The 20,003-nt window shown below is 35.0% G+C and overlaps 1 protein-coding gene across 1 annotated transcript in view; it reads left to right on the top strand.

Moving 5' to 3' along the window:
• Positions 1–20,003, top strand: part of NBN (nibrin) — a gene marked incomplete at its 5' end in the record, with an annotated part of 46,022 nt that overhangs the window by 8,343 nt on the left and 17,676 nt on the right. Inside the window, 4 exon segments of the mRNA XM_079722821.1 lie at positions 6,933–7,050; positions 7,662–7,855; positions 13,017–13,114; positions 18,170–18,299. Of these exon segments, the coding sequence (XP_079578947.1) occupies positions 6,933–7,050; positions 7,662–7,855; positions 13,017–13,114; positions 18,170–18,299 (540 nt within the window).

Below are 20,003 nucleotides of genomic sequence, written 5' to 3'. Positions count from 1 at the left end.
GGTCTTAGAATTTTTAGAATTAGTCATTGATTCTTACTTATTTGTTCAGATTCTCAGGTGTATTTAACCTTGGTTTTTTTTTTTTTTTTTACTTTAGCTTAGGCATAGTTTTTTTCTGGCTTCAATTTGTGACTGTATTAATTTAGATGGCTATAATAAGACATCCCTACTCTAAGGTTGTTCAGTAACTCCTAGTTCAGTGTTAACCAGGAAAGACTATTACATTAGTTCATGTTTGATGATGACAACTGATAATCAAGTTTTTAATACTATTTTAAAATATGTAGTTTCTTGCCTTAATAGATTTCTGTACCTACTGGGATCCATTTTGATATGTTTGTTGAAGACTAATTTGACTACATACTCAATTAAATAGAAAAATGATTAAATTTAAGATATTAAATAGTAGTAGGATGGGTTATAAAAGGGATATGAGATAAATTTTGGTGGCTCTTCTATTACTTAACTACCTGTTCTTTTAGTTCTGTAAAAGCATTATCACTAGCCCTGAATTTAAATTAGGAGGCATACTATAATATTTTTACCTAACAAAATGTGTAGTCCTTTTTGGTACGGTTATGTCTGCATCTTTGCACTGTTACCACGAAACAGAGTAGGTGAAGGGTTAAGATAGAGTACCTGATATGGTTTGTGATACCTAATTTTTCTATGCTGTTATCAAAGTACCAATGTAGATGAAGTCATTTTTATATTACATTTAAAAGAAGTATTTAATTTTGATTCTCTATGCTCTAATAAAGGAAGTTCATTAAAATATTATATATGTCTGAATGTAAAAAAAATGATCCTCAAGAGAAAAAGGGAGTTTCCCTTTCTCAGTTTATTTCAAACAACAAGCAGCATTGTTTTCAGAAAACACTGTTGGGAGAGAGTCCTTACATCATACAAAACTTACTGGTTATGCCAAGAATGAAAGGCCCTGACTGCCCTATACCCAGGCCATTTCTCAGGGTTATGTTTGCAGTGAGAAACCTGGAGGGATGAGGTAATATCTCCTTCCCAGGACAGAGAGCAGGCCTGCTTATAGCTTGTTATAAAATGGGTGGATTCCCAAGTTCAGTGTAACACTACCCATGGTATATATACCTCTCCTGTAACACAACCCACGGTATGTACCTTCTGTGTCATCCCCAGGGGACTTGGCATGGAAGGAGACCTGCTGCAAACACACTGAGGCTTGCTGCTTGCTTTGTCTCTGACCCAGGAGTCTTGTGTTTTCTGCCAGCATCCGTGAAAGAGGAATAGGTTAACTTAGATTAGCTTGTAATAAAATCTCAGACCCAAGAGACACATTAGCATGAAACAATCTTGGTAAATGAAAGTTTAGGAAGCTTATAGAGTTGACCTTAAACAATCAATTAAAATTTAAAGCAAAGAAATTTAACACACACTAGAAATTTTTTTTTCCTGGAGATACAAGCTCAGATTTACAAGTTGTGGATGCCAATGTAATTCAGACCTTTTAGAGATCACCAAAAAAAAAGCAGTATAGTAAGTATGTGGTTCTAGAAATCATGAACATGTACCTTTGGTACTAATGAAATAAACAGCTATCCAGATGTTGGGCAAAGAAATATTGTGTCTTGGAATAGTTTCCACGGCCAGAATTATACATGAATTCAGAAAAATTCTGTATTTGGAAAATCTTGGGACAGAAGTGAAGATGATGTGCTCTGAGTTAGATGAAATTTATTGAACATCATGTGAAGAATTTATATAAAGTTATAAAATGTACATAGGAAAAAGTCAATATTTCTAGATTAATATTTTATAGAATTTGTGAATAATATGTACCAGTTACTACATAATAAAACATAATTATTTTATTTGTAGCTCTTGAAGTTTCTGTGTAAGTATGCCAAAAAATGTTTTAATTTTTTCATTATAGAAGTTAGAGGTCACTTTATATTTGTGGTATTCTTGTATTCAGGCAGTGTGCCTCTAACCTAGGTCTCTGCCAAGTTAATTTACTGTTTTCCAATTTTATTACTAGCTGTCAAATCACTATAGCTTCAACGATGCTTTAAAACTTCTAGAATGTAATTTTTCAGAAATATTGATTTTTTAATGATGTTTTCTTCACATTTATCACTAGTCTCTCCTTTCTTGTTTTCATCCTTAATACTACTAAAGAGAGAAAGATTTTTCGACATATATGAAGTTCCAGAACATGGTTTATTATTTGTCACTGTATTGTATATATGATATATATATATATATATATATATCATATATATGTATATGTATGCATGACTCCAACATTTGATTCGATTCTTGATAATACGGTGGGTTTTTTCCCTTTCAAGATCAGTCTTATTGAGTATTGGGGCTCAAATTTACCAATGTTTTTAAAAGAAAATCAAAATACATTTTTCTAGTCCCAGAATTTTATTACTCACATTTGTATTGAGGGATGTTTTTACTTTCTTTCTACTTCTAATTTATTAGTTGAAATTTTATTTCTGTTTTATACTGTCAGTTTATTTATTATCAAATATTTATTGAACCAGGCAAGATAGACCTGAGGATATAATGATGAGCCAAAAAGCATTACAGTTTCTGCCATCTTGGCACTTAGTAGAGGAACCAAACATCAAAGAATCATACAAATAAAAGTTAGAACTCTGGAAAGCTAATTGCATATCATTCTCATGGAATGGACTTGGTATAACAAATGTTCACTCTTCATTGAACTAAACTGTAGTTAACTGTTATCTATTATCTGTGGCAAAATTAAGAATGACAGTGTGAAAAACACAAAGCTGTAGATAATTTTAAAATGCTATTTTAGTCATTAGAAAGCAGTAGGAATCTCACATTTACTCAGTCATATATGTATGTATTAAACATTTACATTCTATTTTTGTCTGAGACTGGCCCAGTAATCTAGTGTTGTTACATTACTATGTAGACTAATTTGTAAACACCTATTTGTATATATATGAAGCCTTTTACACTAAAAGAAGTGTAAGCTACGGAAGAATTTTCTTGAAAGGGATGTAAGGTGTTTGATGAAGAGATATTAAAATTTTTCCTATTTATGAATTAGAATGCCTGTTAATTTTTTAGTGCTACCTATTTTCTCATTGTAGATTTAATTAATAGTTATAATAGTTTCCACTATTCTCTGTATATCTTTAAAAGTAGAATAAACAGAATTTTAAAGTCAGTTATTTAGAAAACTGCAGTTAACTTCCCGGGTTGCAGTCCATCCTGCCAACTAAATCTGCTCTTACCTGCAGATAACTCACTCATTTGACGTTGAAGATTCTAGGAATCACTACTTTAAAATAGACTTAAAACATCCATTGTAGCAGATTAAAACACATGCATTTGTGGTTTAGTCAGTTATAAAAGTTTTTTTTCATTAATAAAATTTTAGTCATGACATCTTACTGTATGAGATAATGTATGTTTCCAAGGAGAAATCTGGGGGGTGGGAGGAGGGAAATGTAAGGAAATTAATTCTAAAATGCTGGATGGTGACTCTTGTGACCAAAACATTTTTGTCATATTGGGTGTTGCTCTCTGTGGATAGTTAACTCTAGTGACTGATTGTCCAGATTCCCCTCATCCTACATTGTCCCCTCATCATCCCCATTATGCTTTAGTAATTTTGTAAAAATCTTTTTTAAAGACTTTATTTTTTAGAGCAGTTTTAGGTTCACAGCAAAATGGAGAGGAAAGTACAGGTTTCCTGTATTCCCACTGCTCCCACACATGCATAGCCTACCCCATTATTGATATCCCCCACCAGAGTAGCACATTTATTACAATCGCTGAGCCTACATTGACACATCATAATCACCCAAAGTCCATAGTTTACATTAGGATTCAGTCTTCGTGTTGTACATTTTTTGGGTTTGAACAAATGTAGAATGACATATATCTATCATTATAGTATCATATGGAGTATTTTCACTGCCTAAAAACCCTCTGTACTCCACCTATTCATCCCTCCCACTTCCCCAACTTCCAGCAACCACTGATCTTTTACTGTCTCCATAGCTCTGCCTTTTCCAGAATGTCATATAGTTGGAATCATACAATATGTAGCCTTTCCAAATTGGCCTTTTTCACTTAGTAATATGCATTTAAGTTTCCTCCATGTCTTCTCATGGTTTAATAGCTCATTTCTTTTTAGCACTGAATAATATTCCGTGTTTGAATGTACCACAGTTTATTTATTCATTAACTACTGAAGGACATCTTGGTTGCTTCCAAGTTATGGCATGAGTTCATCTCCTCTGGGTAAATCCCAAGAAGCACGACTGCTTTATCATATGGTTAAGAATGTGTTTAGTTTTGTGGGAAAGTGCCAAAGTGTCTTCTAAAGTGGCTGTACCATTTTGCATTCCCACCAGCAAGGAATAAGAGTACCTGTTCTTCTACATCTTCACCAGCATTTGGTGGTATCAGTGTTTTAGATTTTAGCCATTCTAATAGGTGTGTAGTGGTATCTCTTTGTTTTAATTTGCATTTCCTTGATGATATGTAATATTGAGCATCTTTTCATATGCTTATTTGCTCTCTCTGTATTTCTTGGGAGAGGTATCTACTAAAGTCTTCGGCCCTTTTTAAAAATCAGGTTATTTGTTTTCTTGTTGAATTTTAAGAGTTCTTTGTATATTTTTGATAACAGTCAGATGTGTCTTTTGCAAGTGTTTTCTCCTGGTCTGTGGTTTGTCTTCTCATTCTCTTGATGTTATCTTTTACAGAGCGGAACTTTTTTTTTTTTTTTTTTTTTTTTTTTTTTGTGGTATGCGGGCCTCTCACTGTCGTGGCCTCTCCCGTCGCGGAGCACAGGCTCCGGATGCGCAGGCTCAGCAGCCATGGCTCACGGGCCCAGCCGCTCCGCGGCACATGGGATCCTCCCAGACCGGGGCACGAACCCGTATCCCCTGCATCGGCAGGCGGACTCCCAACCACTGCGCCACCAGGGAGGCCCCAGAGCGGAACTTTTTAATTTTACTGAAGTCTAGCTTATCATTTATTTATTTCATGGATGAAGCCATTGGTGTTATATTTAAAAAGTCATCTCCATATCCAAGGTCATCTAGATTTTCTCCTGTGTTATCTTGCAGGAGTTTTGCATTTTATGTTTAGGTCTATGATCCATTTTGAGTTAATTTTTGTGAAGACTGTAAGATCTGGGTCTAGATTCTTTTTTTTTTGCGTGTGAATATCCAGTTCCATCACCAATTGTTGAAAAGACTAAGCTCCATTGTACTGCCTTTGCTCTGTTGTAAAAGATCAGAATTGACTCTATGTGAGTTTATTTCTGGGCTCTTCATTCTCTTCCACTGATCTATTTGTCTATCTTTTTGTCAATACCACGCTTTTTTTTTAATTTAATTTTTTTTTTAATTTTTAAAATTTTTTGTCTGCGTTGGGTCTTCGTTGCTGTGCGCAGGCTTTCTCTAGTTGCGCTGAATAGGGGCTACTCTTCGTTGTGGTGTGAGGGCTTCTCATTGCAGTGGCTTCTCTTGTTGCAGAGCACGGGCTCTAGGCACGCGGGCTTCAGTAGTTGTGGCATGTGGGCTCAGTAGTTGTGGCACACGGGCTTAGTTTTTCCGTGGCATGTGAGATCTTCCCAGCCCAGGGCTTGAACCTATGTTCCCTGCGTTGGCAGGCAGATTTTTTTTTTTAATCTTTTTTGTTTAAATTTATTTATTTTAATTTATTTATTTTTGGCTGCATTGGGTCTTCGTTGCTGTGCGCGGGCTTTCTCTAGTTGCAGCGAGTGGGGGCCACTCTTCGTTGCCGTGTGTGGGCTTCTCATCGTGGTGGCTTCTCTTGTTGCAGAGCACGGGCTCTAGGCGCGCGGGCCTCAGTAGTTGTGGCACACCAGCTTAGTTGCTCTGCGGCATGTGGGATCTTCCTGGACCAAGGTTCGAACCCGTGTCCCCTGCAATGGCAGGGAGATTCTTAACCACTGAGCCACCAGGGAAGTCCCACACTCTTGATTACTGCTGCTTTACATTAAGTCTTGGATTCTGTAGTGTTAGTACTCCAACCTTGTTCTTCTTCCTTAATATTGTGTTGGCTGTTCTGGGTCTTTTGCCTCTCCATGTAAACTTTAGAATCTGTTTGTTAACATTCACAAAATAACTTGCTGGGAGTTACTGGGATTGTGTTTAATCTATAGATCAAGTTGGGAAGAACTGACATGTTGACAATATCGAGTCTTTCTATCCATGAACATTAATAATTTTTACTAGAAGGTAGAGAGAGAAACTAAAAGTCTGGTCAGTTATGAATAGCTGTAACAAAAGATCTGATTATATAGAAAGTTGAAACTATGGACTGACTTATCTGTTGATTTTACTTCTCTATTTTCTTTTCTCTAATCTCTATGGATGATTAAGATGTATTTATAGTGTTACATTAAAGAGCTAAAAAATTGCGTTTTTAAATCTTTGGGAATTTTATTTAAACTGACAAAATGTAGGTTTTAAAATTCCCTGAGCCTCTCCAAAGAGATTTGTAACAAAACACTTATAGCAGTAGTTCATAGAATTACAGTATGAACATTATTACTAATACTTACTTGTTCCTAAGCAAGCACAACATGCTAATAGAATTTGATCTTTAATGGATGATGTTTCAACCATTTGGTTTTGGGGTTTTTTTGGTTTTTTGTTTTGTTTTTACTTTTTTTAAAACTTTTTAATTTTTCTCTCTTAACCATTTGTAATTTACATAAGTTGTTTGATTCATATATATTTAATTGTATCTCATTATGAGATGAGTCCTTAAGTCCCAGATAAAACTCTTAATTTTTTAATAATATAACAGTATTATGGAAATTACGCCTTTCTAGTGTCTAGATTGCCATTCCATTTAAAAATTTAGTGTTATACATACAGTGTAGTATATAATTAGAATGTTCTTTATTTTATTTTTTATAGTTTTTACCCACCTATTGATGAACCAGTTATTGGAAGTAAAAATATTGATCTGTCAGGACGACAGGAAAGAAAACAGATCTTCAAAGGGAAAACATTTGTCTTTCTAAATGCCAAGCAGGTAATGTTATAAGCTAAATTTTTGTAAAGAAAATGTTATAAACTAGGATAAATTATTACTGTTGTCAGTAGTTTTTAATGCACTTCCTTTTGAGATTTTGTGTAGAAGTGTAAAGTGAAATAAAAAACTGCCCAGGCACCAGAACTTGCCCAGCGTTCATGTATATGACTATGGAATTTCTTAATATCTCTTAATTGGCTTATTAATTAAGTTTATATAAATATGCACAGGGAGGAGACCAAAAACTTTGGTTTAAGTTCTAACTTGTTCGGTTAGTAAGCAGCTGTTGAATATCTTCTGTGTGCTGAAATGAGAGTTCCAGGAGTTAATGTTGCAAGTGGAAAAATCATGCAAGTAAGCCCACAGTTACAGTACTGTGTGAAGAGGAGCTGTAGATGATGTAAGGATTCCAGGGCTGCAGTGGTACCTGGTGAACTAGGGATTTTCTCAGAATGGAAGCTCAGATTGTCCTCTCAGGAAGTATTATAAAATCAATTCTTAATTCTGTTTATATCTTATTTCCCAAATCAAATTCTTAAAATTTTAAGAATGTATTCAAGACATTAATTATGGCAATTTCATTACTTTTTTCTTCTTCTTTCCATTTTTAGCATAAAAAATTAAGTGCAGCAGTTGTATTTGGAGGAGGAGACGCTAGGTTGATAACAGAAGACAATGAAGAAGAAGATAGTTTCTTTTCAGCTCCTGGAACTTGTGTTGTTGATGTAGGAATAACAGATTCACAGACCTTAATTCCTAACTCTCAGAAAAAACGGATTCATTCAATTATGGATATACTCCAGAGGTACAGAATTATTCTTTATTAGTTAAAAAAATAAAGAGCAAGTAAGTGATTTTATAGGTAACTTTTTTTGCACTCTACATAATAATGTAAAGGTATATACAAGAATTATTGTAAAGATTTTATTGTGTATGGTACTTGGAAATTTATTGTGACTTAGTATGCTAGAAATAGAATATATTTATCCATGACAGTTTTATCTCCGTATTTATTTTCTGCTGCTTTTTTGTTACTTTAATAGAATTTGCAGAATATACCTCTCTTAATAAAGCAGTATTTGTTTTTCTCTAGAATATGTAGTTGAGAAAGTTAAAACTCAAATGTAAAATTGTTCTGAAATAGCCTCAAGCTGGAATGTATTTTTCCCTTGTTTATTACCCATTGAAAATTTGTGTAAAAATTAGGCTATTATGGCTATATAGGCTGCTATGGGAAAGCAGGAAAAAAGTATCAAGTATCCTAGAATAGTGTTTGTAGTGTGGAGGGGCGGCAGTTTGAAAGCACTAAAGCAAGGATTTTTTTCCTGGACTCTTTACTGGTGTTAATAATCTTAGCATTTTTGAAGCACAAAGTGAAAAAATCAGCCTTGGCAGTCCATTAACTGAATTTCTATTCAGCTAGTAAAAAATAGTTAGGGCTGGGACTTTGCTGATGGTCCAGTGGCTAAGACTCCGTGCTCCCAATGCAGGGGGCCTGGGTTCGATCCCTGTTGAGGGAACTAGATCCCACATGTCGCAACTAAAAGACTCTGCATGCTGCAACTAAAGATCCTGCATGCTGTGACTAGAAGATCCTGCACACCACAACTAAGACCCAGCGTGGTGAAATAAATAAATAAATATTAAAAAAAAAATAGTTAGGGCCTAGGGTATTTATGTCTAAAAAGTCCATAAAATAAGCTCTCCACAGTATTCATTTTTCCTGACCCATGCATCTTTCCGACCATGAAGATTGCTTTTTTTTTTAAATGGGTTTGCCGAAGTAAAAAGTAAAATTTCAGTCATGTGTCCCATAAATATTTTGCTTAGTGGAGATGTGTTAACTGCTGTGAAAAAGAAAATATTTGTGTAGCAAAAATACCATCTTACTACTACAACCAAAATATACTGTTATTCTATTGTGTTTTAGGCACTGGGAATATAATGGTTAACAAGATAGTTATGGACCCTGCCACCACTGGAGCTTACTGTTTAGAGGAAAAAAGAGATAAAGACAAGTAAACAGATAATTACAAATGTGTATAAGAAAGCAGAATAACAGGGCAGAGGGGAGAAGTTTACTTTAAATAGAGAAGGCTTCTTTCAGGCAGTATTTTACTTATGACCAGTTTACCGATCTTTAAAAGCCATGCTGAACAATAGCAATAATAGCTTACTTACATAATACTATATACTGTAGCAGGTCCTGTTCTAAGAGTTCTACATATATTAAGACATTTAATCCTCATACAATCATGTGTATTTTTACTGTTTTGTTCCCCATTGTGCAGAGAGGGCAAAAGGGGATTTGAGTAGAACACAGGGAGCGAGCAGAGGAGCCAGGATGTGAATGCATGCAGTCTGGTTCCAGAGTCCATGCTCTTTACCATTACATCTTGCTGCCTTGCTGGAGTGGGAGGTTGCTCAGAGGCTGGTGACTTGATCATGAGATAACATTTTGTTCTGTAGTCTCTGGCTCCTGTTGCAATTTGGTCTTAGAGAGAGGACAATTTTACAGTTTGAGAAAGACTATCACTTAAAATAACACCTGTCCATTTAGTCCAAGCCATTGATAGCAATTGAAGGTACAGTTATATCAAACCAGTAAAGTCAGCTATTGACTGAATTTCAGACAATAGGGCAACATTGGGATGGGTTAGTGCCATGGTGCTATTGATTAGTTGTCAGAAGTGGGTATAGGATATCAGTGATTAAAATTAAATATCTCTGAAAAAGATTAGAAGTCTAGGGGAACAATCTAACCCTGATTTTTGTTCTTGCTGAGATATTTTCCCAATGTCTTAGCCTATATTTGGGAACTCTTCCTGTTACTAATTTAATTATTTTCTCTTTATCCTCTCCTCCTTTGCCTTATCCTCTTCTCACCTGTTCCACAGCTTTGCATAAAATTGAATGAATCATAATCTTTGGATCATGATACACCGTCATCACTGAACTATAAATAATATACATTCACTTTTGTTCACTAATTATTTAGTTACTTATTTTAAATAAATTTTTATTATTGTAAACTGCTACTGAGATTATCTTTCTATGTTTCCTGTTGGTATTTGTGCAGGATTTTCTTTGGGATATATTACTACATTACTAGGGTTAGAACACTCAACAGTATCAAACTGTTTTCCGCTTTATACTCCCACCCACGGTATATAAGAGATTAAGTTAGATGCACATCATTTTCAACACTCGGTATTTTCAGACTATCATTTTTGCCAATTTAATGGATATATAATCATATCTTGTGATTTTGATTTGTATTTCCCTGATCACCAGTGATGATTAACATTTCTTCAAAAGTTTATTAGATGTTAATTTTTCCATCTTTGTGAAATACATGTCTCTCACCCAGTTTTCTATTGGGATAATTGTATTCTTTTTTTGTTTTAAATACAGATTTCCCCAGTTTTATGTGTTCTTGTGTGTGTAGTGTACGTGTGTGTATTTAGTTCTATATAATTTTATTACATGTGTAGGTTCATGTATTCACCATAGTTAAGATACAGAACAGTTCTATCACCACAAGAATCCCTCATGTTGTTCTTTTATGACCACACACCCTTCCCTACCTCCCCCTCCCTGTCCCTAAACTTTGGCAACCACTAATTTCTTCTTCATTTCTAAAATTTATTATTAAAAAAATGATATATAAACGAAATCATACAGTATATAACCTTCTAGAATTTTTTTTTCACTCACTATAATTCCTGAGAGATTCATCTAGGTTTTGTGTATCAGTAGTTCATCCTTTTTTATTGCTGAGTAGTGTTTCATGGTATGGATAACCATGGTATGGATATTGTCTCTTTAATTACATTTTCTAGTTTACTGTTGATATATAGAAATTCAGCTGACATTGATATTAATCTCATATCCCACCACCTCGTTGGACTCCCTTTTTATTTCTAATACTTTATAGTCTTTTTTTGTATAAAGCATATCATCTGTAAATAATATTTCTCTCCTCCTTTTTAATCCTTTGTGCCTCTGGTACTGCTGTCTCTCTTTTATTCTCTCTCTTGGTGTTGGACCAACTGGGACATCCAAAGCTGTTGGATAGAAGTGGTGATAGTAGACACATTTATCTCACTATTGACTAAAAGTAATGCTTCCAGTATTTCCCCATTTAAGATGATGTATGTCTGTATAACATGATTATTAAATGTGTATTTTGTTTTATATAACCAATCTTCATAACTAATTTTCATGATATAATGTATGTATAGTTTCAAAAGTATTAGTAGGGTAGTAAAATATCAATTTTGAATTGCCTGAAATACAAGGAGATGTATGTGATCACTTGATGATAATACTTTTTAAAATCTTTTTTTGTGTGTTATTATAAATTCACTTAGAGTTCAAGTCTAAGTTAAACTAATACATACAAAACAATGAATGTTAAGCATTTGAAAAATACCTTTTAAACTACGACAGCCACTTAAAATACATATACATATGTATATTTTACATATTCTATAGTATGGATATACAATGGTTTGTTGAGTCATCCATCCATTGAAAGACATCTGCATTTTTCCAGCTTTTGTTACAAATAAAGCTGATATGAGCATTCATGTACAGGTTTCTTTGTGAACATAAGTGTTCATTTCTCTGGAATAAACGCCTAAGAGTGCAGTTTCTGGGTTGTATGGTAATTGCATATTTGTGTGCCTTTTTTTTTTAATTTGTAGGAGTTTTTTATATATTCTTGACATTAATCCTTTTTTCACTTTTATGTGATTTCATAAAAGATTGCAGAATCTGTTACCACTTTGTAAATTATCTTTTTATTGTGTTGTTGAATGAAAGCCCTTAATTTTAATATCCTAAAAATTAGCAATCTTTCATAGTCAGTGCTTTTTGTATTTTGTTTAAGAAATCTTTTTCTACTCATAGATCAAAAAGATATTCACTATATTTTTTACTAATTTTTATTAGTATTTTGATATTTTGTTTTTGAAATTTATCTTTGATCTATCTGGAATTGATTCTGTTTTATACCACGGGACCTTACATGCATGGGAATGTTTTTGGCCTTCTTTTCCATTGAACAATATGTCTCGTCTTATACTAATACCACGTTTACTACATTGTCTTAATTACTATAACAGTTTAAGTCCTCATATCTAGTAGGATAGATATTTTCTTTCTGCTCTTCAGAAGCATCCTGGCTATTCTTGGCGTTTTATTTTTCCATATACATTTTAGAATCATCTTTTTAAAAACTTAACAAAAAAACAAATGTTAAACATTTGAAAATGACTTGTTAAGCTACTACAACCACTTAAAATCTCCCTACAATAAGTATTAAAAGGAGTTTTAAAGCTCTTAAAATTTGAGGTGTAGTTTCTATATAGCATTATTAAGTTATATTAAATTATGTTTGTTTTATAAAATCAGCCATTATTCACATTACAGAATAACAGAAGATAGGTTCACCATAAGATTCCTTTAATAAGAAGATTCATTAATACATGTAAATTTGGTAAAATGATTTGATTTACTAACATACGTATAGATGTAGCTTATTTATAGTTCTTTGTACTTTTCTCCCTCCTTATCCTTCTCCCCTCTTTTTCTCTCTTTTAAGTTTTATCTTAGGATTCTAGTAATCATAGATTTGCTTTAAAAAATCTATTTTATTGCTTCATCTGGGTATTACTATTATTCTGAAAATTATAGAGTTTTAGAACTGGAAGGATCTGTATCCTTTACTCTAGACCTTTGTTTTACAGATGAAATAACTGAATTACTAAAAGGTGGTGAACTTGCCCAATGTAACATTGCTCCAGTGAATAAGCTGGTACTATAGGTATTTGCAATTCTCCCTGTACCATAAAATTGTGATGTCACTTTGCGGGGGGGAAGATAGTTTCAGTTTGACATCATCTTAATAAAAGTTGTTAGTTTTAATATATCATCATACTTAAACTATTTTATTCTAACAGGCAAGGTCTTAGACCTATTCCTGAAGCAGAAATTGGATTGGCAGTTATTTTCATTACTACAGAGAATTACTGTGATCCTCAGGGCCAGCCCAGCACAGGTAATTAAAATACTATTTTATTGATTCTTTAGCAACTTTATTGTGTAAATTGATGATTGGCTGTATCTCCATTTTTTTTTTAATATTTATTTATTTATTTGGCTGTATCGGGTCTTAGTTGCGGCACGCGGGCTCCTCTCTGGTTGTAACGTGTGGGCTCTAGAGCGCACGGGCTTTGTTGTCCCGCAGCATGTGGGATCTTAGTTCCCCAACCAAGTATCGAACCCACGTCCCCTGCATTGGAAGGCAGATTCTTAACTATTGGACCACCAGGGAAGTCCCTGTATGTACATTATACTTGCCAGGGGTGACCATCTTCACCGTCTTTTAAAAGTCATATGTTTATCTGTTCATTTATTCATTTGATAAGTATTTGTGGCTGCCAAGTACTAGGCACAGTCGTAAGTACTGAAGATACAGTGGTGAATAAAGTAAACAAGATACCTGTTATTGTGAACTTTATATTCTAAAAGTCAGGATTCAGACAGTTAACAAGCAAACAAACACATCTGATAAGTTCTGTTAAGGCCAAGTACAAGGAGAAAGCTAAAACAAGATGATGTGATAGTGACTGGGCATAGTCTATTTTAGATTGGTTGTCAGGGACAGTCTCACTTAAGATGTCATATTTGAGCCTCACATGTCCTGAATGATGAGAAAAGGCAGCCATGGGAGGATATGGATAGCAGAATTCCAGGTAGAAGGAACAGATCACAATCGTGTCTGTGTGGAGAATGGATTCCAGGGGTCCAAAATGGAAGTGGGGATATGAGTAGAAGCTGTTGTGGAGGTCCAGGTGAGAGAGAGCTTGGTGCCTTGGACCATGGTGGTAGTAGTAGAGATGCAGAAAAGCAAACAAATTCAGACCAAATTTTGGAACTAGACCCAGCACATCTTGCCTGTGGAGGATTTAGAAACAACTCCTAATCTTTTGGCATGAGTAGCTGGTTGGGTGGTGATGCCATTTACAGAGATGAAGAATACATATTATAATCATCTCAGTGTTGACTAACACAAAAGCCAGTTTACTCAGGGCAGCTATTACCCCTTGGTTTTTTAAAACTCATTCCCGTACTTTTCTTGATAAGGTGATGTTGCCATCCAGAAGATGGTTCATTTATCCTTTCCTTCTTGCTTTTTTACCTTAGATATTTTTACGTTTATTCTTCCTCATAACTTTTCTTTGTCTAGCTATGTGTGCATCCATTTGGTATTTCTTTATACATTTATTTGCCTCCTAAGTTCTTTTTAGAGCTATTTGTCAGCAGTTATTGGACTTTGGCTAAAAGACAAGTTAGGACAGCACTACGTAATTACACACTCCAGGGGGTATCATTTACATTGTAGCCCACTGAATGGCATCTATAGAATTGGACAGTGTACCTCCTGATTAGTAATAATAGCTGCTGTCTCTTGAGTTTGCAGAGACTGAAGTATGTGCTTTACACAAGGCATTACAATTTAATCTGCAAAACAATCCTTATAAGATAGATGGCATTGTTTGCATTTTATAGATGAGGGAACTGATGTACAGAGAGGTTAAGAAATTAGCCAGAGGTCACATAGCAAATAATTTGATTCAAACTGACTCTTTAAGTCAAAGCTTTTATGATATTATTACACTGCTATTATGATTGATGGTGTGGGGTTACTGGGAGCAGATGTAAAAGGATAAACAGACTAGTACTTGGATTTTATGATTTGGTTAAGAATGTTTACTCACCTGATATCTGTACCCTTTCCCATGAGTACACTAGATATGTTTCTGTCTATACATGGGTAACCTTCAAATACAGTTTTAAGAGCTTGTGAAGTTTCCATAATAATTGTGATATGGTGAATGTTTCCTCAAAATTCAGGACTAACATTCTCAGAATTTATCCTTAGAGTCAGAAGTTAAAGACCAACTCTTCAACCTCTCTTAGAGAGAAAACTACTTTGATGTGGATACCAAAAGTGAGCCATATTCTTATAGAAGCTGTCCATTAGAAAGCTCCACAACCCTTTAGAAATAGCATGTACTGTAGCTACTATTTTGTTGAGTGTGTATTTCTGTTCTGTTACAGAAAAAGATAAAACACTATGTGTAATTTCAGACTTTAACAACACAACAAAAAATATGTAAAAATAAACAATCATTGGGTCTGTGTGAGTATCTCCCCTTGTCCCAGGTCCCTGTTTGGAACAACTGTCCTCTGTTCTCTTTTAGAAAACTAGTCTCAATTAGATATGTGCTTCAGAAACATTTTTTAAAAATTCAAATTCACATTCTCTGTATTCCAGGATATTCTGGAATGCAGCCAAGGCATCAGATTTTTTTGGTTTCTTTTGCTTGATTTTAACCTCCTGTTTGTCATATAAACTCCAAGAAACTAGGGAAGGACTGAACTAGAGAGGAGCCTTCTTTTATATAAATGGAGGAGGCACTCAGACTATAAATTTAAGTCATTTTTTAGTCATACAAGACTTGAAATTCTTCCTCTGCAGCTTCTGCTCAAGAGGTCTGCTACCATCCCTTCTCACAGCCACTGCCCTATTTAACCCTCCATGTCTTTATTTCCTGAGGGCTGTTCTAACTGCCCTCAGTAAGGTCCTGCCTCCATATTCATCTCTACAGTTAATATTTCACTTTGCCACTAGAATCACCTTCCCTTCTCCTAAAAACTTTTACTAGTTCTCATTATCTATAGAATAAATCCCTAAGCCCTTTGTCTAGACTTCTGAGCCTTCAACAGTTTAGCTGTAGCCTATCTCTTCCCATCCTCATCTTTTTTTAATACACTTCCCTACAGAATACATATGCCATATTTTTTTATGTGCCATACTCCTTGACCTTGCTCATCATGGTCCTTGTTCCTAGAATGCTAGCACTGCTCTTCAAAATCTGACTCCTTCCACAAATGCTCACCTCTTTCGTGAAGTTTTTCTAGATATTTTCCTCTCCCATAACTCTTCTCCAAGTCAGGTTAATTATTCTGTTTTTTTATACCCCAGTAACTTTTTTTTTTTTTTTTTTGCCTTCCAGTTAGAATTTTTTCGTACTTTGAAGCATAGCCAGTTGTTTCCATGCCTCTTTCAGCCACTAGACTGATTATAAACTCTTACTAATTTTAGTTTCTCTGACATCACCAAGCCCAATACTTGTTTGCAGTTGGTATGAATATTTGCTTAATTGAACTAATTTATTGGTACACAAGATTATCCTTGCTAGGGTGGAGCAACAAAATTTTATCATCCACTGTTAGAAATGTATTTATGGCCAGAAGGTCCTTAAAGATCATCTAATCTTTCTATTAAAAGGTAAGAGACCTCAAGGCTGAGAAAAGTTAAGGTCCCATAAATAAAACAGCCAAGACAATCCTAAAATTGGGGTTTTGTGACTGCTAGACCAGCATCTTTTCTATTGTGTTATTTCATCTGGGAACAAGGTCATAAGGAATTGATAAAAAATCTACATTATAATTAGTAGTATTATTTCTTGCACATATTCATAGGTAGGTCTGTGTGGGTTCCAAGTCATAGACATCAGACTTACAAACAGTTTTAGAGCACGGCTAGTTTTGGGGGGAACAGGGTGAATGCATGTCTTCTTTCCTCCCTTTTTCTCCTTTGTTTCCTCGTTTCCTTCCATATTCATTCATTTATCTTTCAACAAGTATTTATTGAACATTGTTATATGCCTTTAATTACTCTAAACACTTGGAATAAAGAGGTGAGCAGAGTAGAGCAAATCCCTACCCTCCTGGTATTTTAGCAAGGAGAATATTATAAATAATCTTATTGACAGACATTAGTTATTCTGGGTCATTAGATTCAGCTTATGAATATTTCTTTTAATGGTTATATACACATTTGTAATTATTATTTTTTGCTAACTGTGCAAGCTAAGAAGAATTTTAGGGATATGTATGTATAAGGAAATGCCAGTGAGCTAAGGTGATCATATAAGGAGAGTGGCAGAAGTAAGTTAAATACCTGAATTTGGAATCAGTTATAAACATTTTATTAAACATATCCTATGTCATGAGGAGCTAACAGAGTGGTAATTTAGCTTTGATACTTAATAAATGTCAACTTAAAATTTTTTTTCAGTTAATTTAATTCTGTTAACTTATTTATATCCATTATATACCAAACATTGCTCAGAGATTAGAGATACAGAAATGAGCAAGACTCAGTCCCTGTTCTCAAGGAGGTTCCAAGTCTAATAAGAGAAAATAACAAGTAAACAAGTACGGTATAAAGTGATGGTAACAGCTAACACTTGCATAGTCCTTACTATGTTCCAAGCATTTTTCTAAGTGCTATCCATATATCAGTTCGCTTTGCCCTTAAAACAATATGTGAGGAAGAAACAACCTGTAATTATCCTCATTTCATAGATGAGGAAACTAAGGCATAGAGAGGTTAAGTAATACAGGTCACACAGCTAGTGTTAAAAAGTTAGTAAGAGTGTGTTAACAGTAGAGTGATGTAAAGGGTGGAATGGGATTCAGAATGAGGGGCATCTAATTCAATGTGGGAGGTTCAAGAGAAGTATTCCAGAAGAGTGGCACTTGAATTAAATTGCTATTCTGGTATATAAAATGATGAAGTAATCATTATGGTTTTCTGGAGTAGCCAAAAAATTTATGTATAAAACTGTTCATCTCTTCAAATAGTATATTCCTTCTAAAAATTAAATTCACATTGATTTTGATTTGTGTAGACAGTAGAGTAAATATACTTCCTGTGGGGGAGAAATTTTAATTTTTTGGTCTCCTGACTAAAGCATAATTTGAATTAGAATTTAAGTTGAGTTTATTTTTATTTAAGTTGATAATAGTTTAACCTGAAGGATTTGATGTGTCTTTAAAATGATTTGGTTCAGATAAGCCCATCACAGATGCCAACAGGCTGCTGCTCATAGGCTGTTTTGTTAAGTATTTGACTGGAGACAACTGTGTGCTATAGTTAATTCTCTCAACATGGCACAGTCCTAACAATTCTAAGTGACCAAATGTCCATCTTGTGTCTAGCAGTTGTGATTCTTTCTTTCACTTCTGTGATTTACAGGATTGAAGACAACAACTCCAGGTCCAAGCCTTTCCCAAGTCTTACCAGCCAATGAAAACTTAATGCCAGGTGCCCCAGTGAATACTACAACATATGTAGCTGATACACAATCAGAGCAAGGAGATACACGGTAAAGCTTCATTGTTAACGAACTATTGTTATTATTCTATCAATAAATTAATAGTATATTCAAGAAGTAAAGTCAATGCCTGTATCAAGTCATCTCTTGGGACATAAAGAATTGGGAGTGTGGGATGCCAGGGAAAATAATATTTTGGGACAGGGTTTAGCAGACTTTTTATAAAGCACTAGAGGGACTTCCCTGGTGGCGCAGTGGTTAAGAATCTGCCTGCCGATGAAGGGGACATGGGTTCGATCCCTGGTCCGGGAAGATCCCCATGCCGCAGAGCAGCTAAACCCGGGTGCCACAACTACTGGGCCTGCACTCTAGAGCCCGCAAACCACAACTACTGAGCCCCTGTGCTGCAACTACTGAAGCCCGCACACCTAGTGCCCATGCTCCAAAACAAAAGAAGCCACCGCGGTGAGAAGCCTGCACACCGCAAGAAGAGTAGCCCCTGCTCGCCGCAACTAAAGAAAGCCCATGTGCAGCAGCGAAGACCCAACACAGCCAAAAATAAATAAATAAATAAAAATGAAGCCCTAAAGAGTAAATATTTTTGGCTCTGTGGGCCACTGATCTCTGTCACAGCTCTGTCAACTCTGCCATTGTAGGATTAAAGCAGCCATAGACAACGTGTAAATGAATGAGTGTGGCTGTGCTCCAATAAAACTTAATTTATAAAAACAAGTGGCAGGCCAGATGTGTCCTGCAAGCTGTGGTTTGCCAACTCCTGAAAATGATAAAAGTTTTTTTTTTTTATTCCTTGCAAATGTACATGGAAGACTACAAAGAATTATACTATTTTATTTGTGACTGGTAAAATAAGTTTGAGATCAATTTGTTTCTATTATATGATGTTGCCTGTATGTGAACATTACTTACAGTTTTAGAGATACTTTATATGTGTGTACCTGGCTATCTAAATAATATTTGTTCATAAAGGTAGTTTCTTTAGTGGTTCTCTATTTTTTTTAATTAATTAATTAATTAATTTGTTTATTTTTGGCTGCATTGGGTCTTTGCTGCTACGCGCGGGCCACCTCCAGTTGTGGTGAGCAGGGGCTACCCTTCGCCGCGGTTCACGGGCCTCTCACCGCGGTGGCCTCTCCTGTTGTGGAGCACAGGCTCCAGGCGCACGGGCCTCAGTAGTTGTGGCACGCGGGCTCAGTAGCCGTGGCTCGCAGGCTGTAGAGCGCAAGCTCAGTAGTTGTGGCACACGGGCTCAGTTGCTCTGCAGTATGTGGGATCTTCCCGGACCAGGGATCGAACCCGTGTCTCCTTCATTGGCAGGCGGATTCCCAACCACTGAGCTACCAGGGAAGCCCAGTGGTTCTCTATTTGAAGAGGGTTTTTAAAATAGTTTTTTGGATTTTTTTTTTTTTTTTTTTGGAGAGCAAGAGTAGTTCATATATATCCTATGGCATTTTTCACTTAAGACAGTGTATTTTAAATAATCCATAATGAATTATTCATATTGGAAGATACTTATGATAGCACTATATTAGACTATATTTAAATTTTCACTATACCTATATTTTGTATTGAGATCATAACTTTTAAAAGAGAAACTACAAATTTTCTTAAAAGAGAACTTCTAATATAACTTTTAAAAGAGGAACTTAATTTTTTAAAAGTCAGTTGAATGACAACTTTGGGGTTTTTGGTGAAATAAGAATAGCAAAAGTAGTATATATTCAACCATACATTGTA

The sequence above is a fragment of the Hyperoodon ampullatus genome (assembly GCF_949752795.1).
Source record: "Hyperoodon ampullatus genome assembly, chromosome: 17".
NCBI classification, from domain to species: domain Eukaryota; kingdom Metazoa; phylum Chordata; class Mammalia; order Artiodactyla; family Ziphiidae; genus Hyperoodon; species Hyperoodon ampullatus.
Note: the sequence above shows the minus strand (reverse complement) of the source record. Positions and strands in the feature narration are given on the sequence as shown.